Below are 17,110 nucleotides of genomic sequence, written 5' to 3' on the forward strand. Positions count from 1 at the left end.
AGATGCTTTCCTCTGAGAGAGAGAAAATGAAAGAGCATTGCTAGCTCCAGACCTGCTCTGCTTTGTCTCTCCCAGTTCAGATCCACCAACCATTAAGCATGAGGACAAGTGAATTGCTCCCACTGGATCCAAGCTGTGTCTGTCCCTATTACTCTGGCTGGAAGTCCTCTGCAGGAATTGCAATGTGAAGCTCCAGCACAACTGACCTGGCCATTTGTAGCTCTAAGGAGCCTTTGTCCTCAGCAGGTATGCAGCATCTCAGCAGGGGTTATGAGATTTTTTTTTTCCCCCTTCCAGCCCAGGCAGGCTCTATTTACAGCACCACAGAGTCATTTGCAAGTATAAGGAACGTTGCCATCTCCTAGCTTGCTATTTAAGGAGTTTGGAGAAGTCAAAATATGACCCAGACCTAGAGACTGATTCCAAAGGGACTACATTTTCTCATCTGGGTTGATAATTATTCTAATCAAAGAACCTTTTTAACCACCAGAGGGGGCAGGAAACAACAAACAGGCAGTCAAGACTGAAGCTGCTTATGTCATGATGATGTTTACTGCATCTTAAAAGGATGTTTACTTCAGGATGAAGGCTCTTCCCCCACCTCTTTTTTCCTGCATTTCCCTCTTCATTCCATGAGATGTCCACCCTGACCACCTGCATGTTCCTGGCAGTTAACAGCCCCTCCCTCAAACCTCCACACCCACTCTGCAGCAGTGGTACCCTGGCCAGCCTTTATTAAATGCAGTGGCATGGGAATGATTGGATAAATTCTGGGTGTGAGCTTGCTTGGGTTGGGGTTTTTGCCTGGTTGCAAAGATTTCTCTGGGCTATCAGGAAACAATCCCCACAGCAGACATGCTGCTTGCACATAAAGGAAGAAATTATGTTGGAGCAGGCTACCTGAAGAACAATCCTTTAGCAGGTGATAAATTCCCAGTGTCTGGCCCTCCCAAGATTTACTGAGCTTCCATCTGGAGTATTTGGTTTAAGAAGCAGTGCTGGACCCATCCTCCAGGATTTAACTTAAGCACTTTTTTCCAAGCTATTTATACCTGGGCCAAATCCTCCACAATCTCTTGGCAGCAAGTTTCATCACAGAACTGTTTGTTTAAAGAAGGAAACAAACCTTCAAAGCCTTTTGCTTCTCCTGTTACAAATCTGCTTCCTAATCTGAAGGAGCACTCAGCCTCCTCTTCCTGCCTCCCCCTGCTTCATGCCCTGGCCCTGTGTCTTGGCTCCTTCTCCAACCAGCATGGCCTAGAACAATGCAGCTGTCTTAAAACACAGTGGGAGAAATGCCACCTCTGCTGCCAGCAGTGAGGATAATCTCTGTCCCTAGTTTTGGAAGCAGGAGGTTGAAGAAAGACAGACCTGAGGCCAGAGAGAGTAGAAGCTGTGTGTTTACACCAACCCAGCTGGTAAATGCTTCCAGTGAAGAGGGAACAGATTCCTGCTGATGCCACGGCGTTAATGACTTCTGCAACCTGACGCCACAATCCCATCACAAAGGGTTTAAGAATACAGAATGAATCTTTAAGCCCCTCTTACACTCCTGATGCCCTCTAGGCCACCACTGCTCCTCACCTATGCCTTGGCTGCAACTGAAAACTGCCCTTGGGAAGTTTCCATCAGCATTAAAACTTGGAACACTCCACAAACTGGACCGTAGTGGAAGGTAGCAAAATGTTTCCATGCAGACACTGCTCAGCTACACTTCCAGTGCTCACATAACCATCCCAGGCCATGCATGCCCAGGTGCCAGCCCATCCATTTCCCTGCTGGCAATGGTACTGTGATGCCACACAGTGCCTGTGGCCACCAGTTTCCTCCTGCAGAAGCTTCACATCTGCCAGCATGTGTTTGGAGATAGACTCAGAGCAAGAGAGAGCCTCATAGGGTACTAGGTTTAGATGAAGTCAGAAATCCTTCAGCCTCATTCTCCCTTCCATGAGGACCCTGCTGTGATTGGAGAGGCTCTTTCCATCTTCTCTTTTGCTCAGTTGCCAAAAAAATCTTCACACAGAGAGCTGCCAGTAACTTAAAGGTACTTCCAGCCCTATTTTATATGCATTTAAAGACCACCAAACAGAAAAACACTTTTCCAAGTCAAGAGACAAACTGAATCCACTTAGTTGTAGCCAACAGCTACAACTAAACTTAAAACCTAAAGTAAAATTTCAAAGCCTTAAAGCCTTGCCTGCAGCCTATGCTGTGGAGCTAAGAATTCAGGTGCAGCTGTCAAGTTAACAGTGCTACCACTTCAACTCTGCACCCAAGGGCATCTTTGGAGCAGCTGCTGGAAAAGTCAACCAGCACAGTGATTTTCCTGCTCTTGCTCAGGTGCTAGGGACACAGGCACTGCCCACAGGCTGAACAACACAGAGCAAGGGGGGATGAGGTTAGAAGCTTCTTGTGACTTGCTAAGGAGTTTTGCATCACAGATTTCTAAGGTCCTGCTGCACAGTCACCAACAGCAAGCACTGCAACTGCTACTGGTTACTTCCAGTCATGTGCCAAGTCCCAGGGCAGCTGGGAGCAGCTTTCACATCAATAATTTGCTCTTGGTTTGACAGAGGCACTTCTTCCTCAGCCTTCAACTGAAATCTTCTACTTTTAAATATTATTTTTAACTCTTACTGCCTTGGTTTTGGTTTAGAGGGCATTTACCTCCGAGACTAATTCAGCTTCAGAGCAATCTGTTCAGGTAGCAAGCCTGGCAGCTTTCAGAACACGAGCTACACCTCAACACGTGGCCACCACAGCCTGCCAAAACTGATCCACAACCTCTGCTGCAGCCTCCAAGCCCTGCTAAGACAGGAAGCAGCTCTTGCAGTCTGTGTGCTAAAACCAACCCAAATACAACTGGAAGTTCCAAAGTCCTTTATTGTAGCCCTTGCATAGCTGAGCTGCTCTCTAAGGGGATGGACTCTCCCTTATCCCAAAGACAACAGAGAGAACCACGAACCCTGGAGAACATTTTCATTTGACAAGATCCTTCACATACTTCCAGCCTTCCACAGTGTACTCACAGGCCCTGGTGGGAGCTACAGACAAGGCAGATATAACTGTCTGCACTCCTGCAAGGAAAGCAGAGAAGAATTAGCCCAAGCAAAGCGTTATTCAACCCAAATTTCTTGGCCCCTTGCTCTTTTCAGTGTTTGCTGAGGAGCTGTTTTACCTTTATTCCAGGAATCAGAGGGGGAAAAGTCAATTTTTGGAATGGGTGGGAGCTAGAAAGAGAAATAGAAGATAAAATATCAGCACTTGAGGGGTTTTGCTTAGGATTCACATCAGCTTGGAGAAGTCTCTACACCTCAGATCTCATAAATCTGTTTAGCTGCCTGCTCTCCATAAGTCCCAAAAGGGATCAGACACAAGGCCTGAAGTCTGCACTGCACTTTGCCTCAGTATAAAGCAGGGGCAGAAGGCAAAACATTTCAGTGCTGCTGAAAAGTCCTCTCCATGGCTATCTCCTATTAGCTTACAACAGGCTGTGGTATGAAAAATGCTTTTCAAACCTCTAGCAAAGGCTTCTCCTGCTGGGAGGATTTTAAAAACCTAAGAATTAGTCAAAGAAAAGGACCCCTTCAGGTCATCTAAATTCAACTCGATGAGCTGCTGGCAGCCTGAGAAACTGGGAGGAGAAGCTTTCCATTTTTTTTTTTTAAGTGTGTAGGATCCTAAAGAAGTTTAGAAACACCACTGCCTGGTGAAATACATCCCAGAGCATGCTTGAAATCCCCTCCTTGACTCAGCTATCCCTTCTCCTTTGCTGTAACAGGTGAGCAATGTCCCTCCTGTACACTTAGCCTTTATGTTCTCCTTCCATTTCAATCCCCTTCAGAACATTCTCAAAGTGAAATCCACTTCCAATAGCAAAACTCCCACCAGCATCACTGGAACCAGAATATCTCCTCAAGGGTTTTCTTTTCCCCATTCAGAGGACGTCTTTGCTTTGCCATGTTCCATCTGCACAGTCCTTACCTCCAAGCCTACGTAACTTGTCCACTCCTGGATAGCTGGAGGCAGTGCTTCTTGAGCTTTCCTGAGGGCTTCTGCACCTTGTGTGCCACTGCCCAGCAGCCCCTGATCATATGCCACATACACAGCAGCTCCAGCCAGGCCTCCTTTGATGACAAACCTCAAAGAATCAAAAGCAGCAACAGTTCACATTCTGACTGCAAGCTGTGACTGCCAAAAGCCAAGCAGACTCCACAACCTCTCTGGGCAGCCTGTTCCAGCACCCTCAAAGTGAAGAAATGTCTCTTCATGTTGAGGTGGAACCTCCTCATGCCCCAGCTTGCACCCATTGCTCCTTCCCCTGGACACCACTGAAACAAGCCTGGCACCTGTCCTGGCTGCCCAGGGCAGTGGTGGAGTTCCCATCCCTGGAGAGGTCTCAGAGCTGTTGCTGAGGGCCATGGTTTAGTGGTGAGCTGGCAGTGCTGCCTTAATGGTTGGTCGTGATGCTCTCAAAGGCCTCTTCCAACCAAAACGACTCCGACGATGTATTTGGGGGGAAACAGATTTCCCCGTTCAGGATGCCCTCACTACTCGCTGCCAAAAGCGCTCTTCACGCCTTCTCCCTTCCAGCGGCTGGGGATGCAGAGCTGGGGGTGCTCCCTCCGCAGCCCAGCGCCCTTGGGCAGCCCTCCCCCTGCTTATTCAGCCTCGCCACAAGATCCCCGCAAGGCTCCGGCCGGGGAGACGCAGGGAAGCCGCCGGCCGGAGGCCAGGCCTGCAACGGGGGCAGCCGCGGTCAAGGGCGCAACGCTGCAAGGCCGGGCGCCGGCCGGGGCCCCGCACAAGCAGGCCCGGAGGAACAGGGGCGAACGCTCCGCACCGGGCTCGGCGAGCCGCGGCGGAGGAGCGGGGGGAGCGCGCGGAGCCGGCGGCGGCAAGGCCAAGCCGTGCGGACCGAGAGGAGCTGGGACTCACTTGACGACGGGAAAGAGCCTTGCGGCCATGACTGCGGCGGCGCCGCGGGGACCTTCGGGAGCCACTCACGTCCGGCAGCGCGGCCACGCCTCCGCCCACTCCCGCTCGGCTCCGCCCACTCCTGCTCGGCTCCGCCCTCTCCCGCCCCCGCCTCCCGCCCGGCTCTTCCCGTGGAGGGCGTGGGCAGAGCCAAGCCCCGCGGGGTGGGAACGACAGCATCGGTACCGAGCCCTCGGCGATGGGAGCTGCTTCGTCGCCGTTCAGGGTCGGTTCTCCGGGCTCCGCTCCCTGCCTTCGGTGGTAGCGTCTCTGCCGCTAGTGTCTAGCGTCATGACGTGCGGGCAGGAGGTTTCGTGCTGCGCTTTTGCTTCCGTGCTGCATTAGGGCTATCGGGCACCGGAGCGGCGGGGTCGGTCGAGTGGTTTCCCCCATCCCTTGGAGGTATTTCAGGGTCGTGTCGATGTGGTGCTGAGGGATGCGCTTGAGTCGAGGGCTCGGCAGCCGATGGTCATAGAATGGTTTGGGTTGGAAGGGACCTTTAAGATCATCCAGTTCCGACACGTGAGTTCCAAATCCACCTGCTTCAAGAATATCTACTCTAATACCTCAGAACCTTCCAGCTCCTGAAGCTCCCATTCGCACTTTTATCTCCTCGGGATCTCAGCTGCGCAAAGACTTCAGTCCGTGATCATTTCTGTACCTTTGATTGACCTCTTCCTTCTCTCACTAATTACTAACCATATCACGATAGGGTAGGCTGACGGTTGGACTCAATGCTCTTGGAGGTGTTTCCCAGTTGAAAGAGTTCTATGATATGGGAAAAAAAAAAAACCACCTCCACCAACCTGCGTTTAAAACACGGTGCAGAAGAGACCTACTGCAAAAATTCTTTTTGAATTCTTCCTGTGTTCACTCTATCTGCTTCTGGCTATGAAAGGATTTGTGAAGACAGAAAAAGCTTAGAAAAAATACAGGAAAACACAGGAAAAAATTAGTCCCGGCTTAGCTGGCTGAGTGAATAATTATTCTTAAGTTTCAACCCTGACTTCAGTTTTGACTTTGCCTTTTGCAGAAAGTCCTGCAAAAAGACAAAGTCTTGGAGAGGAAAAAAAAAAAAAAAAAAAAAAAAAAAACACCCCCCCCCCCAAAAAAAAAAAAAAAAAACCACAAAAAAACAAACCTGCAGGATTTTTCAGGACAATGTTCTAAAGAAGCTGAAGTGCAGAAATAAATCCCTCACCTTTTCCCCCCCCTACTTTGTAAACCATTTTGGACACCTAAAAGCACATCTAAACACAATTTGTCTGCAGGTTTTCATGTTTTAAATCTTTGTTAACAGCTGCAGACAATTTCTTTTTTTTTTTTTTAACAATTGTTTAATTAATTTTGCTGTTCAGGTTGCATATATTTTTTTAATTATTATTTTAATTTTACATCAAACATAGCTGTAAGAACCTGGGGCAGAATGCAGCAGTGCACACTGCAGAAGGCTTTTATTGTAACACGAGGCTCTCGGGTTGTTTTAAATGAGGAATTGGTGCTGACTCCACAAGTTTCTGTGGAGTTTTCCATCAGGGACAGGCGTTGGAGAAAGGATTCCCCCAGGCCAGTTGGTTTAGGACAGGCTGAAAGCCTGAGTGGCTCTCCTGGAGCAAAGGCAAAGCTGGGAAAGCAGGATGAGGATGAGATTATTCCTTCAGCTTTTTCCAGAGTTGCTCTCTGCCCTCTTTGGATCCCTTCCTCTCCTCTGAGAACAGGTTTCACTGTCTTCAGACCTGCAGCTTTCCTTTTTTCATCCTGCCAAGGCTGCTCCTCTGAACGGGGAGCTGCACTTCGTGGCAGAGCCGAGCCCTCACCATTCTTAGGCAAATGCAAACCATTCGTAGGGCTGTGGGGCTCCCACCCCTCCACTGGGAAGCAGCAACCTCCTCAACCTCCTTGAAGATTCTTATCGAAGTCTTAATTTTCTCTGCCTTCCCTGTCTTGCATTCCTGACGAGGTTGACTTTGGCTCCCAGGGGAGAGACTTCCTAGGTGGAATCTCGGTTCTGCACAGTTCCTCTCTTGCATGCAGGACAGAAAAGGATTTTCTGTGCCTCTTGCAGGTTGGCTTCCAGCATCAGAAAGAGCTCACAGCGTTTTGACTGCAGTGCTTCAGCTTCAAGGCTTCGTTCTTCACAGCTTGGAGGAACATGAAGCCAGTTGGAAAAGTGCTTTTTGCAACAGGGCTCCTGCTTGGGCTCCTAGCTTACTACTGGAGGGACCCTTTTAACCCAGGTAGGCTCAGCAGAGGTCATTCCAAACTGGATTGTAAATTACCTAACAGAAGGGGGTTGGGTTCCAGGCTCTGACTGCTGGTCTCACTCCTTCCTGTAGTCTCTTGGTGGCCCCAGAACAGTGAATCACAGAATGTTAAGGGTTGGAAGGGACCTCAAAAGGTCATCAAGTCCAGATGATCCAGATGCCAGAGCAGGATCACCTAGAGCTGGTCCCACAGTGCTTCATTCCCAGAGAAGCTTGAAACAGAAAGACAAAATGTTCCGACAGCATTTCCAAGGAATCCTGCTGCCTCTGTGGGGGGAAATGGCATCTGCTTTGCCTTGCTCCTGTTTGGAGTTGATTGCAGACTCCTTGGGGCCAAGAACCATCTCTGAAAGGTGTGCAGTGCCCAGAATTAATGCTGTGCAGAAGGGCAGAGTCACAGAGGCTGGCTCAGGCTGTACAGCTTTTGATGGTGTGAAAACCAACCTCATCCTTGGAGGGTGCTGCTTTAGGAGCCCAGGCAAAGGTTCCTACAAACATAGAATTGTAGAATCACAGAATGGCTCAGGTTGGAAGGGAGCTCAGAGCTCACCTACTCCAACCTCCTTGCCATGGGCAACTTCTCAACCAGACTCAGCTGCTCAAAGCCTCATCCAGCCTGGCCTTGAACACCTCCAGGGAGGAGGCATCCACAGCCTCCCTGGGCAGCCTGTGCCAGAGTCTCACCTCCCTCACACTGCAGAGCTTATTCCTCAGCTCCAACCTAACCCTGCTCTGCCTCAGCTTCAAACCATTCCCCCTTGGCCTGTCTCTGGACACCCTCAGCAAAAGTCTCTCTGCAGCCTTCCTGCAGGATCCCTTCAGGTCCTGGCAGGCAGCTCTGAGGTCCTCCTGGAGTCTTCTCCAGGCTGAACACCCCCAGCTCCTCAGCCTGGCCTCACTGCAGCTGGGACTGGCTGCTGTTCTGGGGCATTATTAATTGTTTTCAGCCTGTGGTTCATTTCCTGGCTTCCTCAGGCCAGTCCTGCCTCTTCTGCTTTTGGAGAAGCACTTTTTTGATTTCTGAGCACTTTGACCTTTCTGCTTTAGCTCTCTCTCTGCCAGCAGTGAAGGGCAGCTCCTCGGGTGCCTACTTCACTCCCTTTGTGATGTTTTTATTCTCCTCCCCAAAGAGAGCCTGGTTGGTGCTCGTGTCCTGCTGACTGGAGCCAGTGCTGGAATTGGAGAGCAGATGGCTTATCATTATGCCAGGTTTGGGGCTGAAATTGTCCTGACTGCTAGGAGGGAAGCTGTGCTGCAGAAGGTAAGGACTCATGGCTGGACAGCTTCACACAAGCAGCATTGCAGTGGAGCTATGAAAGATGAATGCTGCTGGGGCGTGGGTGCTGCTGGGGTGTGGGTGCTGCTGGGGTGTGAGTGCTGCTGGGGGTGTGGGTGCTGCTGGGGTCAGGGTGCTGCTGGGGTGTGGGTGCTGCTGGGGACTGGGTGCTGCTGGGGGACTGGGTGCTGCTGGGGGACTGGGTGCTGCTGGGGTGTGGGTGCTGCTGGGGTCAGGGTGCTGCTGGGGTGTGGATGCTGCTGAGGTCAGGGTGCTGCTGGGGGTGTGGGTGCTGCTGGGGGTGTGGGTGCTGCTGGGGTGTGGGTGCTGCTGGGGTGTGGGTGCTGCTGGGGGTGTGGGTGCTGTTGGGGTGTGGGTGCTGCTGGGGTCTGGGTACTGCTGGGGTCTGGGTGCTGTTGGGGTGTGGGTGCTGCTGGGGTCAGGGTGCTGCTGAAGTCAGGGTGCTGTTGGGGTGTGGGTGCTGCTGGGGTCTGGGTACTGCTGGGGTCAGGGTGCTGCTGGGGTGTGGGTGCTGCTGGGGTCTGAGTGCTGCTGGGGTCTGGGTGCTGCTGGGTCTGGGTGCTGCTGGGGTGTGGGTGCTGCTAGGGGTCAGGGTACTGCTGGGGTGTGGGTGCTGCTGGGGTGTGGGTGCTGCTGGGGTGTGGGTGCTGCTAGGGGTCAGGGTGCTGCTGGGGTCAGGGTGCTGCTGAGGTCAGGGTGCTGCTGGGGGTGTGGGTGCTGCTGGGGTGTGGGTGCTGCTGGGGTGTGGGTGCTGCTGGGGTCAGGGTGCTGCTGGGGTGTGGGTGCTGCTGGGGTCAGGGTGCTGCTAGGGGTCTGGGTGCTGCTGGGGTCTGGGTGCTGCTGGGGTCAGGGTGCTGCTAGGGGTGTGGGTGCTGCTAGGGGTGTGGGTGCTGCTGGGGGTCTGGGTGCTGCTGGGGTCTGGGTGCTGCTGGGGTGTGGGTGCTGCTGGGGTCAGGGTGCTGCTGGGGTGTGGGTGCTGCTGGGGGTGTGGGTGCTGCTGGGGGACTGGGTGCTGCTGGGGGACTGGGTGCTGCTGGGGGTCTGGGTGCTGCTGGGGTGTGGGTGCTGCTGGGGGTGTGGGTGCTGCTGGGGTGTGGGTGCTGCTGTGGTCAGGGTGCTGCTGGGTCTGGGTGCTGCTGGGGTCAGGGTGCTACTGGGGGTGTGGGTGCAGCTGGGGTGTGGGTGCTGCTAGGGTGTGGGTGCAGCTGGGGTGTGGGTGCTGCTGGGGTGTGGGTGCAGCTGGGGTGTGGGTGCAGCTGGGGTGTGGGTGCTGCTGGGGTGTGGGTGCTGCTAGGGGTCAGGGTGCTGCTGGGGTCTGGGTGCTGCTGGGGTCTGGGTGCTGCTAGGGGTCAGGGTGCTGCTGGGGTCAGGGTGCTGCTGGGGTGTGGGTGCTGCTGGGGGTGTGGGTGCTGCTGGGGGTGTGGGTGCTGCTGGGGTGTGGGTGCTGCTGGGGTGTGGGTGCTGCTGGGGTGTGGGTGCTGCTAGGGGTGTGGGTGCTGCTGGGGGACTGGGTGCTGCTGGGGTCTGGGTGCTGCTGGGGTGTGGGTGCTGCTGGGGTCAGGGTGCTGCTGGGGTGTGGGTGCTGCTGGGTCTGGGTGCTGCTGGGGTCAGGGTGCTGCTGGGGTGTGGGTGCTGCTGGGGGTGTGGGTGCTGCTGGGGTGTGGGTGCTGCTGGGGTGTGGGTGCTGCTGGGGTGTAGGTGCTGCTGGGGGACTGGGTGCTGCTGGGGGACTGGGTGCTGCTGGGGTGTGGGTGCTGCTGGGAGTGTGGGTGCTGCTGGGAGTGTGGGTGCTGCTGGGGGACTGGGTGCTGCTGGGGTGTGGGTGCTGCTGGGGGTGTGGGTGCTGCTGGGGTCAGGGTGCTGCTGGGGTCAGGGTGCTGCTGAGGTCAGGGTGCTGCTGGGGTGTGGGTGCTGTTGGGGTGTGGGTGCTGCTGGGGTCTGGGTACTGCTGGGGGTGTGGGTGCTGCTGGGGGACTGGGTGCTGCTGGGGTCTGGGTGCTGCTAGGGGTGTGGGTGGTGCTGGGGTGTGGGTGGTGCTGGGGTGTGGGTGGTGCTGGGGTGTGGGTGCTGCTGGGGGTGTGGGTGCTGCTGGGGTGTGGGTGCTGCTGGGGTGTGGGTGCTGCTGGGTTCAGGGTGCTGCTGGGGGACTGGGTGCTGCTGGGGGACTGGGTGCTGCTGGGGTCAGGGTGCTGCTGGGGGACTGGGTGCTGCTGGAGGACTGGGTGCTGCTGAGGTCAGGGTGCTGCTGGGGGTGTGGGTGCTGCTGGGGGTGTGGGTGCTGCTGGGGGTCAGGGTGCTGCTGGGGTGTGGGTGCTGCTGGGGTCAGGTGCTGCTGGGGACTGGTGCTGCTGGGGACTGGTGCTGCTGGGGGACTGGGTGCTGTTGGGGGACTGGGTGCTGCTGGGGGTCTGGGTGCTGCTGGGGGACTGGGTGCTGCTGGGGGACTGGGTGCTGCTGGGGGACTGGGTGCTGCTGGGGTATTGTGGTGTGTTGAAGTCACTGCTCAGCTGCTTTGGAGCATTACCCCCAAAACAAAACCTGCCAGGCCAGCCCAGCTGGCAGCAAATGGAGCTCCATTTACAAGCACACCCAGAGCTGGAGACAAGCACTGCAGGGGGTGTGCACAGGGACAACCCTGAGCTTGTCTTTACAATTTATAAACAGCACAGGAACCCCTCCTGGAGAAAACCAGGAGGCTACTCATAGCTCCTCTCTCTCTCTCCCCCCACTTCAACCCCTGCACAAGGGAAAAAGGAGGAGAGAAGCTGAGAGGAGCTTCTTAGTACTTAACCACAGCAAAGAAACACAGCCAAGGCCAGCAAGGCAGCAGAAGCAATCAGCTCCTACTGCCAGAGCACCTTGCCAGGTGCTGTGGAACCAAATAGGAACTCCAGAAGAGTTCTCCTGAAGAAGACTGGCTGCTTTGGGGTGAATCTTGAGCCTCTTCCAGTCTGCCTGCTGCTAAGAGCTCCTCCTCTTTAACTACTTAATCCTGGGTGCAAAAGGAGCTGTCTGACAGCTAAACAGCAGCAGGTGGAGAATTAAAGTCTGCCTGTGTCCAGAGGTGACTCTGAGTGAGTGTAGCAAGGGGGAAACCTCAGTGCCTTACAGTGCCCTCAGTTCTCTCCATCCTGCTCTCCATCCTGGCTGTGTTTTCCCTGTCAAGGTGATGGAGAAATGCCTGACCCTGGGAGCAAAGAAGGTCTTCTTGATCCCTGCAGATATGTCTTCCCCTTCAGAGCCTGAGAGGGTGGTGCATTTTGCTGTCCAAAAGCTGGGTAAGCACCTTGGGCATCTCTTTGGCTTTCAGCTGTACAGAAAGTTCTTCTCCCAGTCCTCTTCCCTGTGCCTTGTAGGAGCTGAGGGGTGGTGATCCTTCACCTCTCCAGCTTGGCTCATTTGGCTCAGACATCAGGCAGCATTCTCTGCTCTGCTCAGCAGCCTTCTGTCCATGGGTTGAGTGTCTTCATTCATAGAATCAGAGAATTGTTTATGCTGGAAAAGACCTTCAAGGTCATCAATTCCATTAACCCTTCAAAGCCATCAAGTCTATTAACCCATCAAGGTCATTAACCCTTCAAGACCATCAAGGTCATTAACCCTTCAAGACCATCAAGGTCATTAACCCTTCAAGGCCATTACCCCTTGAAGGTCATCAGGTCCATTACCCCTTGAAGGTCATCAGTTCCATTAACCCTTCAAGATCATCAAGTCCATTAACCCTTCAAGATCATCAAGGTCATTAACCCTTCAAGGTCATTAACCCTTCAAGGTCATTAACCCTTCAAGGTCATTAACCCTTCAAGATCATCAAGGTCATTAACCCTTCAAGGTCATTAGCCCTTCAAGATCATCAATTCCATTAACCCTTCAAAGCCATCAAGTCATTAACCCATCAAGGTCATTAATCCTTCAAGATCATCAAGGTCATTAACCCTTCAAGGTCATTAACCCTTCAAGACCATCAAGGTCATTAACCCTTCAAGGTTATCAAGGTCATTAGCCCTTCAGGATCATCAAGGTCATTAACCCTTCAAGGTCATGAAGGTCATTAACCCTTCAAAATCATCAAGATCATTAACCCTTCAAAATCATCAAGATCATTAACCCTTCAAGATCATCAAGGTCATAAACCCTTCAAATCCATTACCCCTTCAAGATCATCAGGGTCATTAACCCTTCAAGATCATCAAGTCCATTAACCCTTCAAGGTCATCAAGATCCTTAACCCTTCACTATCATCAAGCCCAACCACCTCTACCAAGTCCACCACAGAGCCATATCCCTAAGCACCACATCCACACAGCTTTTACACACCTCCAGGGTTGTGATTCCTTCACTGTGCTCTTGGGTTTCTAGATGTGAGTGCCTTAAGGATCTGGCAGCCATCATTTCAAACCTTCCTTTTGAACCTTCTGTTCTCTCTGAGGACGTTCCTGTCCCAGTGGTGGTTTCTTTCTGTTACCAATCTGTATACTGGGAAACAGAATGGACCACCAGGACTGAGTTCCAAGCCTGCAGTACCCTGAAACGTCATCAAAGGATGAGAGTTTGCCTTCCAGTGCTGCTCCTGAGGAGCTGCTCCCAGGTGGCTGTGTTGGACTGGATGACCTCAAAGGGGTTTTCCAATCAAAACAGCTCAGTCGTTCTCTGAAGGCTCTGAGCAGACCTTCTTGTGGCCTTCCAGGATCTTAAGGAGGCTCCAAGAAAGCTGGGGAGGGACTTTTGAGGTTGCCCAGGGAGGGATAGGACTGGGGGGGATGGAGCAAAACTAGGAATGGGGAGATTCAGATTGGATGTTTGGAAGTTTTTCCCCATGAGGGTGGTGAGAGACTGGCACAGGTTGCCCAGGGAGGTGGTGGAAGCCTCATCCCTGGAGGTTTTTGCAGCCAGGCTGGATGTGGCTGTGAGCAACCTGATCTGGTGTGAGGTGTCCCTGCCCATGGCAGGGGGCTTGGAGCTGGCTGAGCCTTGAGCTCCCTTCCAGCCCTGCCAATTCTCCGATTCTATTTCATTTCTCTTCATGCTAAAGCACTTTAGAGCCTTTTGAGGGAGCAGCTGGCTCCTGCTGAGCTCCTGAGTTCCTCGGTTGGTGCTTAGGGGGTGGGTTCTCAGTCTGAATGGTTGTCTTGGCTCCTGTCCACAGGGGGCTTGGATTACCTGGTGCTGAACCACATCGGTGCCAACCGTTTCCAGATGTGGGCTGGAGATGTGGAGTTCACTCGCTGGCTGATGCAGGTGGGGAGGAGCTCTGGCACAGCTCTGGCACAGCTCTGGGACAGCTCTGGCACAGCTCTGGGAAGCTCAAAGGCAAACTCCTGTCTGGCAGTGCCTGAGAACCAACTTCTCATTTCGTTTGTATTCCATATGGAAGGGCTTGGAGGCATCGTTACCAGACTGCTGCTTGGCCCCAGGGCTGGTGGAGGGGCTGGGGAAGAGGGCTGGGGAGGAGCAGCTGAGGGAATTGTGGTGCTTCAGTCTGGAGAAGAGGAGGCTGAGGGGAGAGCCTCATTTGCTCTCCACAGCTCCCTGGAAGGAGGTTGCAGTGAGGTGGGGGTTGGGCTCTTCTCCCTAGTTTCAGGTGATAGAAGGAGAGGAAATGGCCTGGAATGATGTCAGGGGAGGGTTGGGTTGGAGATGAGGAAAAGTTCCTTTGCTGCAAGAGTGGTCAGGGATTGGAAGGGGCTGCCCAGGGAGGTGGTGGAGTCCCCATCCCAGGAGGTGTGCAAGAAATGTGTGGCCATGGCTGCTGGGGCCATGGTGATGTGAGACTGACAGCTGGACTCAATGATCTTGGAGATCTTTTCCAACCCAAACAATTCCATCATTCTGTGATTGTCTGGGAGAACTTCACTGCTCTCCTTCCTTCTGTCCTTACCTCCCAGGGCTGTCCAGGGGTCGCTGGGCAGACCACAGGCACTTGTGCAATGTGTGTCTGGGTTGGGAAGGCCACCAGGTGAGGAGCAAGCTCTGCAGATGCACATCACTGGGGAGCACAACACATTGCTCCTTCTGGAACCTGAAAGGCTGAAGGAAGAATCCCAGAGATGATTCTTCTCATCTGATGTGGGCAAAAAGCAAACCCAAGCCATGCTCCTTTCCATCTCTGGCCACTGTTGGCTTGCTGCCTCAAGCTGACCTTCCCTCCAAAGCCTCTTTCTTCTTCCCTGTCTGCTTTTATCATTCCAGGTGAATTTCTTCAGTTATGTGGCACTTGCAACAGCAGCTCTTCCCACCCTGGAGAGGAGCAATGGCTCCCTGGTGGTTGTTTCTTCCCTTGCAGGTTGGTAGCATTTCCTAAGTGCCTGCCTGTGACTAGAAAGAGAGGAAACCTCACCTGGGCAGGAGCTGGGTTGGTGCAGCCTCTGTCTTTGCCCACATTCCTCCTCTCTGGCCACCATCCTCCTGTCCTGGTGCTTTCCATTCTCTCCTTTCCAGGGAAAATTGCCACTCCCTTCACCACTTCTTATTCTGCCACCAAGTTTGCCCTGGATGGATTCTTCAGCTCGCTGCGCCACGAGCTCATGATGCAGAGGAAGGATGTCTCTGTCACACTCTGCATCCTGGGCCTGATTGACACTGACTCAGCAATGGAGAGCACCAGGTGAGTGTTTGGGGGAGCCTGGGGTGGGAGTGTGTCTGCAGGAGCACATCTTGGAAGCAGGCACCAAAAGAAATGCAGCAGCAGTGGTGCTGTGTTTGTGCTGGGTGTGCAAGGAAGCTAATCCTAGAGAGGCTCAGGTTGGAAGGGAGCTCAGAGCTCATCCCCTCCAACCCCCTCCCATGGCAGGGACACCTCTCAACCAGACTCAGCTGCTTAAGGCCCCATCCAGCCTGGCCCTCAACACCCCCAGGGAGGAGGCAGCCACAGCCTCCCTGGGCAGCCTGTGCCAGAGTCTCACCACCCTCACATTGAAGAGTTTCTTCCTCAGCTCCACTCTAACCCTGCTCTGCCTCAGCTTCAAACCATTCCCCCTTGGCCTGTCTCAGACACCCTCAGCAAAAGTCTCTCTGCAGCCTTCCTGCAGGATCCCTTCAGGTCCTGGCAGGCAGCTCTGAGGTCCCCCTGGAGCCTTCTCCAGGCTGAACACCCCCAGCTCCTCATCCTGGCCTCATAGCAGAGCTGCTCCAGCCCTTTGTGGCCTCCTCTGGCCTTGCCCTGTGTCTTTCTCCTGCTGGGGACACCAGAAGGGGAGGCAGGATTGGAGGTGGGGTCTCAGCAGAGCAGAGGAAAGGGGCAGAATCCCCTCTCTTGCCCTGCTGCCCACACTCCTCCCGCCCTAGCCCAGCACACAGCTGCCTGCTGGGCTGCAGGAGGACACTGCTGGCTCCTGGGGAGCTGCTCATCAATCATGAGGGCTTTGCATGTCCACCTGAGCACAGGGCATGAGAATCCTGTGAGAGTCTGCACAGCTGAAACCTCACCAAGGACCCACTGCCTCTGAGTGACCCTCTCACTGCTTCCTTGCAGGGGCAAAGTGCACATCCCTGCCTCTCCTGCTTCTGAAGCTGCTCTTGCCATCATCTCTGGGGGTGCCACACGTGTGCAGCAGGTTTTCTACCCATGGCAGCTGCAGCAAGTGTACTACCTCTGGGTTCTGGCCCCCAGCAACCAGGTTCTGCAGAGTTACTACAACTACACCAGTCCCTGAGGGCTGCCCAGGCTCTGTCTCCTTTCTCAGTCACCTTTCCCCCATCCCAGCCAACCAGCAGAATCAAGCAGGAAGGTAGCAGTGGTGGCAAAGTAACCTTAGCAGCTTTTCCTAAGGCTTTTTGGTCTCCCTCTTATGCTGCTCCAGACACACTTCTGATGTTTAGAAGCAGGAGAATTGTCAGGGTTGGAAGGGACCTCAAGAATCATCCAGCTCCAAGCCTCACACCCCAGCAGGTTGCTCACAGCCACCTCCAGCCTGGCTGCAAAAACTTCCCAGGGATGAGGCTTCCACCACCTCCCTGGGCAACCTCTGCCAGTGTCTCACCACCCTCCTGGGGGAAGAATTTCTTCCTGACATCCAATCTGAATCTCCCCATTTCTACTTTTGTTCCATTCCCTGTCAGTCAGAGGAGATCTTTCCCTTTGCTCACTCGCCCCTCATCTTCCTCCCTTCAGCCTCACCTGTCTGCTTCCCAGCCTGCTGTGTGCAGGATGTGCTGGGAGTGCCTGCAGCATTCTGCTCCCCTCCTTGCCTCAGTGGTTTATGGCTTCTGTGGATTCTCTGGCTTCCCATAAATAAAATTTTCATTCCATCCCTAATTAAAACTTTTCTTTGTTGTTGGTTGGTTTTTTTTTGTTCTTCTGCCTGTTGTTACTTGTTGGTCCTTCCTCTGTGAGGAGAGGATTGGTGACCTGGGAGCCTGTTGGGAGATGTTTGCTGCTTGCTTGGGACCTATTCAATCAGCTCCTCCCTGCTTTGCAAATGCCAGGATGGCTTTGGGAGTCCTGTGCTGAACAGGAGAAAGAATGCAGAGGGAATTCTTCCCTAAGATGGATTTGTGTCATGGAGTTGGTCAGCCTGAGGAAGAGGAGGCTGAGAGGAGAACTCACTGAAAAGAGGTTGGAGTGAGGCTGGGG

At 53.7% G+C, this 17,110-nt stretch overlaps 2 protein-coding genes across 2 annotated transcripts; one reads left to right on the forward strand and one right to left on the reverse strand.

Annotated features, from left to right (window-relative positions):
• Positions 1 to 2,876: 2,876 nt before the first annotated feature.
• On the reverse strand, positions 2,877 to 4,998 carry MICOS13 (mitochondrial contact site and cristae organizing system subunit 13). Its single transcript, XM_054396294.1, has 4 exons — positions 4,939 to 4,998; positions 3,985 to 4,141; positions 3,179 to 3,230; positions 2,877 to 3,077 (listed from the first exon to the last, which is right to left on the reverse strand). Exons 1-4 carry the CDS (start codon positions 4,965 to 4,967, stop codon positions 2,980 to 2,982), a joined length of 336 nt encoding a protein of 111 aa, XP_054252269.1. The 5' UTR covers positions 4,968 to 4,998; the 3' UTR covers positions 2,877 to 2,979.
• A 2,131-nt stretch (positions 4,999 to 7,129) lies between these two features.
• On the forward strand, positions 7,130 to 16,190 carry HSD11B1L (hydroxysteroid 11-beta dehydrogenase 1 like). The gene is made up of 7 exons (XM_054396255.1): positions 7,130 to 7,214; positions 8,372 to 8,502; positions 11,705 to 11,816; positions 13,685 to 13,776; positions 14,728 to 14,821; positions 14,977 to 15,142; positions 16,010 to 16,190. Exons 1-7 carry the CDS (start codon positions 7,130 to 7,132, stop codon positions 16,188 to 16,190), a joined length of 861 nt encoding a protein of 286 aa, XP_054252230.1.
• Positions 16,191 to 17,110: the final 920 nt, after the last annotated feature.

The sequence above is a fragment of the Indicator indicator genome, chromosome 36 (assembly GCF_027791375.1).
Source record: "Indicator indicator isolate 239-I01 chromosome 36, UM_Iind_1.1, whole genome shotgun sequence".
NCBI classification, from domain to species: domain Eukaryota; kingdom Metazoa; phylum Chordata; class Aves; order Piciformes; family Indicatoridae; genus Indicator; species Indicator indicator.